Genomic DNA, 12,151 nt, shown 5'->3' with positions numbered 1-12,151 from the left:
TAACCATGTTTAAGAACAATTAATAACTAATAACATAAGACCTTTTTTAGTAATTTAGATTTTAGTAATTTAGTTTTTACTTTTCCTTTCAAGCTTATGCACAATTAAGGTAATTCCACTTCAAGTCCTTCTCACTTGCAATGTGTAGTTGAAGTCACTTTGATCTCTACTCTAATTTATTTTTTTCCCAATGCTAGGGATTGAACCTAGGGCCTTGTATATCCCCATTCCCTCTACTATCTAATTTGCCCTTCATAAAAACCCAGTGAGGTTTTATTTTACAGACAAACTACCACTCAGACATCTAGGGACTTGTCCATGGTCACATGCTTGGAGAAGCCAAATCTTGAACTAAAATTTCTGATTACCTCTTTCCCACTGTTACACTCATGATCCTCTTCCAATGAGCATTAAAAATTGCCACTGTTGTAGCACTCTCATATATATTTTTGCTATCTGCTTAAATCCTGATGAAAAACATAGTTAGGGCAAGTGATGCTCTGCCAGGAGTTGGGGATTAGTTAACTTATACTGTTATGTGCAATTTCTGGTGATGCATAAGGTATATGTAATACATTAGAATGAAATATTTTTTTAAAAAATTTCAAAATAAATGTTTGATAATATGTAGCTATCCTTTCTTAATTTTGAAACACTGGTTCTGTTATTTTTATGTGGATCCTTAATTCTGTGGCCCTGCATGCTTGCACCATTAATTTAAAAATAGGCCAAGGATTTAGATAAAAGTAAATGGGTTGTGTTAGATGAGGTCTAGGTCACTTTACTTGAAATTATGTAGGCTTTTTAAGCATTTTTCCTGGTTATAAAGACATTAACACATAAAAAATCCATTATAAAAATCTTCAATTGCAAAATGCTTTTACCTAACTTTATGAAATCTGTATTTAGAACAGCCATTTTATAACTTATCATCTTTTTGGTACATGTGTTAGTTTCTTTTGTGTGTTATCCACATCCTAACAGCCTGAGTATTTTCATTTAAAGATTCTCTGTTAGAGTCATTTTATTTCTTTTAAATTAAAAAAAATGTTAAAGAGTCATTTTAAATACAAATTTAACTATTTTTATTATAGAGTCAGTTTAGGAAGCTACTTGGCTATGGAATGTTTAGCATATACTTCAATACATTTATAAATTCATAACTATTTTAAGAAGATGTGTTTGATCCACTTTCAGATTTAAAATTATCTCAGGTAGCATGAGACCTCTGATTTTGAAATTTTCTACACATTTTATACTCCTAAGTCCCCCAAATATTTTCTATTTTGAGTTCAATTTCATACCTCTCTAGGCTGATTCAAGCAAAACAATATTTCTGTCACTAATTCTAAGACAAAGAAAAGGAGGAATACTTTTTGTTTTTCCAAGATTCCAATCTGTTGCTGAGAGAACCAGATGAGAAGTCGGAAATCTTTCTTTTTCATTCCTTATTAATCACTCCAGTATTGTATGAAAAGTTGCAGCTTTTTTTCTTTTTTGACGGTAAGTGGAAAAAGAGAAACGAAAGACAAAATAGGAAAAAAAGAAATAAGTTTAGCTTAGTGTCGGTTTAAATCTATTTCTTTCTTTCTTAGGAGAGAGTTATGTGTGCGGCTCAATAGAGCCCTTCAAGAAACTGGAGTATACCAAGAATGTGAACCCCAACTGGTCAGTGAATGTCAAGACCACCTCAGCTTCCCGGGCAGTGTCTTCACTGGCCACTGCCAAAGGCAGCCCTTCGGAGGTGCGTGAGAATAAGGATTTCATTCGGCCTAAGCTGGTCACCATCATCAGGAGTGGAGTGAAGCCGCGGAAAGCTGTCAGGATTCTGCTGAACAAGAAGACGGCTCATTCCTTTGAGCAAGTCCTCACTGACATAACTGATGCCATCAAGCTGGACTCGGGAGTGGTGAAACGCCTGTACACTTTGGATGGCAAACAGGTAAGGGTGGGTCTGGGTAGGACTCTGACTTCACAGGGACCAACCAGGGAGTTGGGGGTGTGTGTGCCACACCATGGGGATCCGAAGCATGCATTTTGCTCAAGTCACAGAGACCTGGGTCATTTACTCAGCAAGCATGTGCTTGTTGATCTCAAGCTGGACCAAGGTTTGTGCTGGGAAGAATTAATCATGGATACAAAGTACAGAATAAAATCTATCTTTGAAGAGTCAATGGTTATTCGGGCTTTCTACTTTTTCAGTATCATTTGCTTTGCATAATGATGCTTTTCAGTCATGTGTTTTCAATTTTGCCCTATGTCGTAGAGCCTCATGCATGTACGGTGTGGAGGTAAATGATGTAAGTAATATCTTATGATTCTGTGTTTCAGGAATGTTCACTGAGACTTATTTAAATATTATAGATTTTACAATGTAAGTCTCAGGTATGACATATCATCATCTTGTTGGCTTTAGGGTGCACGTATCTAGAATATTATGTATCTTGTATTACAAATATAATTTCACAATTAAAATGAAAGGGAGGTCTCTTTAGCTGTGAAATACACATCTATCCACATGGATGAATGACATTTTTTTTTTTGTGGTGTTGGGGACTGCACCCAGGGCCTTGTGCATGCAAGGACAGCACTCTACCAACTGAGCTATTTCCCCAGCCCCTGGTGAGTGGGAATTTTAAGGCGAGATGAACAGAAAGGAGGTATTAGCTTTCAGGGTCTTGTGAGACTTTTGTAAAGATTTGACAGAACCCATGGTGAACTGATTAAAAAAAGAAACACTGATCAAAAGTACAATGTGATTTCTAGTCTTTCATAGTTTAACAGTGTCTTGTTTAAGATGATCATTTTTAACATTTCTATCTTTGCTTGAAGTTTATTTTTTAATGTGACTATCAAAATGCCTTTTTTAATTTTGAGGGATAATTTGAATGATTTGTATATGGAGTTCATCTTAAAATCAAAACTGGATTCGTAAATTAAGAGATTGATCTTTTTAAATAGAAGACTCATGCAAGTTCTTGAAGGCTAACACATTTAAACTTAATGAATTAGAATAGATGCTAATACTACAAAGAGTGTTAGGCATGAAAGAATTATTCCCGTAGGGATCCATTTAAATGCTCAAACTTATACAAATTCATTAGGAATGAAGGAATATGTGCCAGTTGTTTGTTTATATTGACCAATCTTCTGCTTGTCTCATAGCACTTGCATGTGGATAAGGATTTCTAGTGATAAGATTTTGTTTTGTAGATCTAAGAAGCTAAAGCCTGAATGTCATCAATATATCAGTGACTACAAAGTCCACTGCTGGTCCATGAATTAAAGTAGCATTAAGATGGCAAATTGCATATTAGGATATTTGAGACTTCTGGTTCCCTTTCTGAGGATTTATTCCACCATTCTGAAGTTTTGCATTTCCGTGTATTTTCTCAAGATGAAAATTTATCTGTTTTCATCAAAAGTAAAATTTAGAATGAAGAATACATTTTGTTGAGACTTTCTCCTCCTCCTCCCATTTCAGAATTTTCGGGATTCCAAATTGCTATTGTAGTGAGTCTAAAAAATCAGCTTTCACTTCGCTAGCTAGTCTTTACATGAACTGATCAGTTAATATGTTTATCAGAAGAATAAACTCCTAGAGTAGATACTATGTGTTCTCAATTGTTCCCTTATGTTCTGAATGCATCTAATGTCAATATTTTATAGTGGTATGTTTGCTGTGCTGTACGAGTAAATAATTGGGTGTAATGGGAAAGAATCCCACGTTTGATGTCAACAGACCAGGATTCAAATCTTGGCTCATCCACAGATTATTATTTTTTTTTATATAAGTAACTTAGCCTCATTATGCTTACCAACAAAACATGGATAAAACCATCACTGCTGTTTTATAAAGTGCTTATGAGATCAACTGTGATAATACATGTGAAATCAAATCAGTTTTGTACTATCGTGAGTATAATAGCTTTATTAAGCATCATTCTGAGTGCTTTGCATGTATTAACACATTTAATCCTTATAGCAACTGGATTATTATTCCCATTTATCAGATGAGGATACAAAGGCACAGAACTTATTAAAAACATGTCCAAGACTACACATAAATGGTGAAGGTAGAATTTGAACCAGTCTTATTCCAGATCTTGGAAAACACTGGATTGCCACAGAGATGTTTAAGCAGCACACAAAGGTACTGAGGAAATACATACATATATATCTTTTTTGTACCAGAGATTAAACCCAGAGACAATTAATCACTGAGCCATAGCCCTAGTCCTTTTTTATTTTTTATTTTGAGTCAGGGTCTTGGCTAAATTGCTGAGGCTGGGTTTGAACTTGTGATTCTCCTGCCTCAGCTTCCTGAGCTGCTGGGATTATAAGTGTGTGCCACGAGGCCTGGTGAGATTTTAATGTTAAGCAGTGTTCTGACACTTTCACAGGAGACCTGAGATTTTTGACCTACAAAGAGAAAAACGTCTATTTTGGCTCACAGTCTGAGAGGTTTTAGTCTATGATTGGTCGGCTCCAATGCTTTGGGCTCGTGGAAAGAAAACTCATCCTGGCAGTGGCACGTGGTGAGTAGTAGTCACTCACCTCAGGGCAGGGAGCGAAAGAGTGTGAGGAAGGGCCAGGCTCCCACAGTGACCTTCAAGGGCAGCGCTCAGTGACCTAAAGACCTCCCATTAGGCTCCATCCCTTAAGCATTCTGCCATCTTCGAATAGTGCCAACCTGGGGAACAGATCTTTAAGACATGGACCTTTGGGGACCTTCAGAATTCAAACTACAGCAGGAGTAATCTGTCCAAGGAATATTATTTGACTCTTTTCTGATCATATATGTATGTATATAGTGTGATTTTCCCTGGAGTCATTCTGCTGGCTGTTGTACTTGATTGTTCATTTTTTAGCAAGCGTACAGTTTGCTGTTGTGGCCTTTCTTCTATTATATCATGCTCTTTTTCATAGCAGGAGTAGTAAAAAACAACTGCAGAGGGATTGGCTGATAAAGTAGAATGAACATAAAGACTTTTTGCTTGGGTTCACAGTGAGAACAGAAATGCTTCCCATGGACCTCAGGGCTCTTTAGAATTGTTTCAGTTCAAAAGAGAAATCTGTCCAATAAGCAGTAAGTTAGAGTCCAATTGACATCCCTGGCAAAGACTGGGGCTTGATGAGCCTCAGAGAATAAGCTGTTTTCCTCAAAGCTTTCCTGTGGAATGACGGGCTGCCGAGTGGGATGGCATCTTACTCTATCCATGGTGGCACCGGGGTTCACAAGCTGCCAATAGGACATCATCCTTTTAGGGGGTCAGGGGTACTGGGGATTGAACTCAGGGGCACTCAACCACTGAGCCACATCTCCAGCCCTATTTTGTATTTTATTTAGAGACAGGGTTTCACTGAGTTGCTTAGTGCCTTGCTTTTGGCTGAGTCTGGCTTTGAACTTGCCCTACGCCTGCCTCAGTTTCTCGAGCCACTGGGATTACAGACAGGACATCATCTTGTCCTGCCTTTTTATTTTTTAATAGCTTAACTGAGTCCTTGTTATCAAACTCATAAACAATGTGGAAACTCCAACACTGAATAAACTATTTAAAGGCATCTTTTTTGTATTGAGAAAATAGAATTACTTGAACAATTAATAGCTTGAGCCAGATGTGGTGGTGCACACCTGTAATCCTAGCTACCCAAAAGGTTGAGGCAGGAGGGTTTCAAGTTCCAGGTCAGTCTATGCAACTTAGCAAGACTCGGTCTCACATTTCACGTTGTCATGTATGAAATGAATAAATAAAATTTAAATAAATAAATGAATAAATAAAAGGATGGGCTGTACCTCAGTGATACAGTGCCCCTGGGGTTCGATCTCCAGTACTATGGGGGGGGGGGGAAATAAACAGAATAGTTTAATTACTTTAGGTCAGTTGGTGGTGAGGATTGTATGGAAACAGAAATAGTTTTTCTCATTGCCTTCAGGCAGCCAGCAGTTGTATCCACGGTGTAGATACTGTTGATGCTGAGATTTTTAACAATGGAACCATAAAAGCCTGTGCCTACTGTTTAATATGTTACCCAGAGAAGATGCGCCCTGGAGGGCATAGACCACATGATGCCCCCCCTCATTCCTACCAGCTCTTGGCCTCCTTGATTGTTGCCTCTTGGGTTTGCATGAAGCCCTAACCCAGGAGTTCATCTTACAGAACTTTTTTGAGATTTTTAAAGCTGACCTAAAGGAAATCAACATATTGGAAATGCTGCATCAAATAGGATTTTGCAGAAGCTTTAAGATGTCAGAATGTGCTGACTACAGAGTAGCCTATTTGTGAGCAAGTCTTTTCTAATGATTTCAATTCTATTCTTCATTCAGGGACACTGAAGTAAGAGGTTTGCTATAACCTTTCCCCTTCTTCGCAGTGTATATGAGTCTGCTCAACATGCAATCAGGCTCTTGGTTGGCATGGCTGGGAGTCCAAGGAAATACTTACAGTGCCTTGTTTTCAGTCATGCATTATTTGTCTGGTCTTGATTAAAACCCCTACACACTCACAAACACATACACACACACACACACTAAGAAAAAGGGCATTTGCTAGTTCAGGGTTAAAATCATGTCCCCTTTCTCCATATCAGAGGGGATTTGTGGAGTCTGAGCCTGAGAGTCTCTTTTCTTGCCATCACGTGTGTCAGGATGTTGGGGCTTTGCTCTGTATTATTCACTTACCCTGCCAAGTGGCTGCTCCCAGAGGTCATTTGGAGTGTGACTATTTTTTAAGTGATTAAAATAAGCCCCCAAAGTACAAGATTTGCTGCAAAGATACCCTTGCATATCTCCTGAATCCTTTTATGGAAAAGCAAATCTGGCTGTCTGGAACTGCTAAATCTGCTAAATCTGTGATTATTGAGTCCTTCCTTAGAAACATAAAGAACAGCAAGTCTTAGAACTGTGAATGCCTAAGCAGGGAATTTATATAGTAAAGATCAAAGATTAAGGTACTGCCCAGTGATCCCTCCTTCCCTCTGGAATGAAGTAATGCTAAATTAGATTGTTCTTTAAGTAGACAATATAACATATTCCATCTTATTTACCATTTGACCCTAAAAATCTAGACAACATTGCAGTATACTTAGGTAGTAGGGGGCGTAAAAGTCAGGGATATTATATTTTTAATCATGTAGACATTTCATGTAGGTCATGCACTTTGTAAATTCCACCGTTGCTGGCATGTTCACATGAGCAAACAGTTTGTGTTTTCCTAATATGGAAAATTCTAGAACTCACTCAACTGAAGTATAGTCTTTCTAGGGTTTTGGTTACCCAAGGTCAGTCATCATCAGATAATATAAAATGGAAAATTCCACATTTTAATAAGGGTGTTGAGCACACTTACACAACTTTCACTGCAGTATCATTGTCATGTTTATTCTATTTTATCATTAATTATTGTTAATTTCTTACTGTGCCTAATTTATAAATTAAACTTTATCATAAGTGTGTATAGAGAGACAAAAAACATAGTATATATAGAACTCTACATAGTATATGTAGAGCATATATAGTATATGTGAATGCCTGCAATTCCAGGCATGCACTGGGAACCTTGAAACATGTCCCCACAGGTAATCGAGGACTGCTATACTCACAAACTGATTTAGATGGTAAACTGAGAACAGCTGTGATAGCTTCATGTTAAGGAAATCAGTGAGTGTCCATAAATTAATCAGTTATGTCTTCTCTTTATCTTTTGATTGTTGAATCCCTATTACCTATTCCAAACATAAACACCAAAAGATGCTATAAATGAATCATAATTACAGCCATTCATTTTAGGTTATTAGAATTCGAGTTTGTTGGAATTCAGGAAAAAAGTAATGACAATAGGGATTTATGAATCAGATAACACAAAGTGATCTCTTTTGTGTTTTAATATATTATTTTAGTCAAAGTACAAATAATTTGATGCACATGAGTTTAGAGACTTTTGGCTGTGTCTTCTTACAATTTAAATAAGCATAAACATTGCTACCACATCTAACCTTGGCTATAACAGTTGATGAACATAGAAAATATGAAAACCAAAAGTTTCTAAATAAAAAGTAAGGAATTTTAGGATGTGATTGGAATTGTTTGGACCAGAAAAGGAGATTATTTTTCTTGTAGCTGTCAGTGATAGTGACATTTTTCCTTTTCTAAAAATAGAGCTTTTTTTTCTATGACAGCTCAGACTTCTTATAAGCACGTGTAAACCTTTTATTCTTGTTATAAAAGTTTTACCATTATGAGTTGATACATTACCTATGTTATAAAAGTGAATGCAACACATTTTAGTTTTGTTTATAGTTGGTAAAAATAAAACTTGATATCAGTAATTTAGTTTATATTTTAAAATGTCAAATTAAAATTTTCTACAAAAACTCAGAGCACATGTCAAATCATCCTCATGATTTACTAGAGTTAGGAGTCGATGGAAATATCTTAGTTGATTTCAAAAAAGAGGGAGTTCAAAAATAACTATGATACTTCCTTTAGAGAATTAAAACATTCAGAATAGAATATGCTAATAGATTGCATATCTTTGGTGCAATCTTTTGATATGCAGGATTAAATATGCCACATTTAATCTGCCACACGTGTCCTTAGGTAGATATTAATTCCTCCAAATGTGAAAGAGTCAAATTGTTTTCTTCCAGTCCGAATTCCTCTGACAGTATCGTCAGTTATGGGTGCTTGTAGGGATGTGTATTTTAAGGCTTTGGCTAGATTTAGCAAAAGTCAGTTTTCTGTAACATGAATTCTGAGTTCAGAAGTTATATTCCCCAAATTCCTCCTGGTAGTATATTGAGGATACTTGGAACATTTTTTATGATGGCTTTGGGATTGCCTCCTAGTGACTTCTGCTACTTTTGCAAAGGCTAGCAGCCATGACTTGGCCTTTGATGCATGTTAATAAAATGGAAAGAAATAAGACTTTAAAATCAGCTGGGCCTAGGCTTCAGTTTTAGACTGAAAAATCTAGTTTGAGATTTCTCATTCAGGCCTGGAAAATTGAGTTTGCTTCCCAACCTGCAGGCATTTAGGTCTTGAATATTCTCTAAGAACCCATGTGTTAGATGCTTGGCATCTGTTGGAAATCGGCACTATTGGAAACTTTAAGAGGTGGGGCCTAGTGGGAGGACTGTAGGTAATTGGGTGTGTGCCCTGAAATTATTCTGATTGTGGGTCTCTGGCTTCTTCTCCTTCTTCTCCTTCTCCTTCCTTCTATTTTTTCACTTCCCAGACATGAGATGAGTCATTTTTCTCTGCCACAGGTTCCCTACCATAATTTGCTGCCTTATCTAAGTCCCAAAAGCAACAGGGCTCACTGATCATTAACTGAACAAAATCTTCAAAACTGTGAGCCAAGATAAAAATTTTCTCTTTATAAGTTGATTGCCTCAGATATTTGTTATAGTAACAGAAAACTGACTAATACGCTAGCTTACTGATAAAGCTTAAAAATTCTGTATGTTGAGTTTACTTATAATGAGGAAATTTGCTTATTATGCACATGTTAAATCATCCTCATGATTTATTAGAATTTGGAGTCAATGCTATAATTTAAGCATATATATTTATGGTAACATGATACAGAGGAAAATACTAGTTTCATAGACTGATAGACTTGAGTTCAAATCTGTCCTCTACGTAAGACACACTATCCTCCTACTGGGAAGAGTTAAAATTGAATAATAATCTGTAGTTGCATCTTCTGTATACTGGCAATAAGAATAATAATGCTTGCTTTATAAATTGTCATGGGATTAAATTAAGTAATACATGTGACAAACTTAGCATTGTGGTTAGTTTCTAATTATTGGTGACCTGAAAAGCTAAGGGTTCTTTTGTTTTTGGGGAAAAAAGCCCATATTTTAAATGTGTCGTGGAAACTCATTATTTAAAAATCTCTTAATAATGGGCTAATCATATCTTCCTTTGTATATGTGTGTTTCACATGGAAACACTTCAAGTTGTAGTAACAACAGCATGAAATTTGGAATGAGACAGTATATGAGACCAAGACTTTACTCATGAATGGTATGAGCCTTGGCTAGTAAAATAAACTCACTATTTTTCCTTTTCTTTAAAATAAAAATAATAATGCATTCCTTTTAATATTGGTGTGATAATTAGTTGATAAAATCTGTCTAGGCCCTAGATTGATACATGGTGGGTCCTCTATAAATGTTAGTTCTTCTCTCTTCTGCTTTCATATTCCAGGCTTTCTTCAAAGTATACAGGGGTGGGGATGTAGCTCAGTGTAGAACCCTTGCCCAGCATGTTCAGGACCCTGGGTTCAATCCCCAGCACCAGAAAAGATATACACTTGTAGCTATGAAACCTCATGAATATAGAATTGGCCATTGTGCTTTGTTTCCATTGTAACTGAACTAGGATAACCAGGACTAATAATGATGGTGTTTTTATCATCCCATTTATTGCCAGTCAGTTGTGAATGCAACTCAGATATTATTTTCTTCACTTCTTTAATTGTGCAAGTCATTCCTTAAGGGTATGGGAACCCATTCCAGGAATGGGTTTGTTGAATACCTTCTCTGAGCTTAGCACGGAGCTAGTTGCTACTTGTATTTACACTGAAGATCATTACATTGGTGATTCAGTATAATTTGACTGAATCACTAATACAACTCTACCAAGCAAGATACTACCCATTTCTCAAGCTTCAATTCAAAGATGGCCTTGTCTATGAAACATTTCTTTACTTCCCCTTGCAGAATTGACAGCTCCCTGTCTTGGGGTCCATTACTGTCCAACGTACATAGCCCCACAACTCTTCACTATACCAACCTGTTGTCATGCCTGTTTTCACCTTCAGATTTTGTAGAATAAAGCTAGGAAGGTGTCCTGCTGACTTCTGAATCTCCAGGTCCTGATCTGGTAAATGCTTGTTCAATTAATGATTAGACAACCACACAAGTGGACTATTGACTGGTTAGCCATGGGCTATACCCTCCTTGCATTAGCACATTACCTCCAGTATTTGGCAAAGTACATGTAGGTGATGGTCAGGTAGGAGCTGACTTGCTCACCCTGGGCTGTGTTGGTGTGTAACTATGAATGAAGCTAGTGTAACCCCAGATGGTAAAATGATCATCATGGCAGTTGTTCTCTAGGTTGGACTCCTGCTTCATGAAAGACTCTCTCATCTGTCCATTTTGGAGCATTTTGACTATTGAGAGCATTTTTATCCTGTGGGGGGAACAATAGCTATTCTGTTAGAAAAATCTTACCATCTGAGTCAGATGAATTGATCCTGACATCCAGTGAATAAAGAGAAGAATTGATCGATACATTCCATGGATTTAAAAATTGGTGCTGGGCCAATAAGTGATTTTCATGAAAAACATTTGGCCAATTATTGCAGAGACACTAACCTACAGGATTTAAGGGAGTTCGTGATGGCAGAATACAATATGTTGCAGCAGATTTTTCTGATTAGTTTAAATCCTTGCAACTAAATTAAATGAAAGATGGCAGGTCCAGAAATTAAATGGAACTTAAAAAAACCCAATTTTAAATCTGAATTATGTTGTAAACAACATCACCCAGAAACAAAAGGACAGATGGGAGATTTAATTTTTAATTGGCTTTTTTTTCATTGTAAGATTAATATGCAGTCAATAAAGGATTTTTAAGCAAATGGGAAAATATTAAGATAAATAAAAACTACCCATGGTCTCATTGACAAGGTGGCTCTCGTTCATAATTTGGTCCATTTATGTTGCCTTTTTCTTTTTAATAGCAGTTCAGATCTTATTTTGTGTAACGTTTGGGAATATTTGTGTGGGAAGTGTATTAAGTCATCCTTTCTCTAACTTTGTTCTTTCATTGACTCGTGTAAGATCCCCTGAAGCCAATCACCCTGTGTACTTTCTTCTCTTGAGACTCCTTTGTAGAATTTCTCCTGTCTGTGAGATGACTGAGTGTAAAGACAGATTTTCAAACTCAGAACGAGAAACAAATGGATGCAAAGTGCTTATTCTTGAAAAGTCATTCAGTGTTCACTTGATCCCTGACTTACCACAGTTTGACTCATGGTTTTGTTTTTACTTTACAATGATGTAAAAGCAATATGCATTCAAGATAAATTGTACTTTGAATTTCAAATTTGAATCATCTCTGAGATTAGCCAGA

At 36.7% G+C, this 12,151-nt stretch overlaps 1 protein-coding gene across 2 annotated transcripts in view; it reads left to right on the top strand.

The window, feature by feature from the left end:
• DCLK1 (doublecortin like kinase 1) overlaps positions 1-12,151 on the top strand; it is a 342,359-nt gene that overhangs the window by 19,817 nt on the left and 310,391 nt on the right. For both annotated transcript variants that reach the window (XM_081291475.1, XM_081291476.1), the window contains exon 3: positions 1,596-1,942. In XM_081291475.1, the coding sequence (XP_081147601.1) occupies positions 1,596-1,942 (347 nt within the window). The remainder of the gene's footprint in view (positions 1-1,595; positions 1,943-12,151) is intronic.

This window comes from Spermophilus citellus, assembly GCF_964194105.1.
Source record: "Spermophilus citellus genome assembly, chromosome: 1".
NCBI lineage: Eukaryota > Metazoa > Chordata > Mammalia > Rodentia > Sciuridae > Spermophilus > Spermophilus citellus.
The sequence above is the reverse complement of the archived record's forward strand: the minus strand, read 5'-3'. Positions and strand labels throughout refer to the sequence as shown.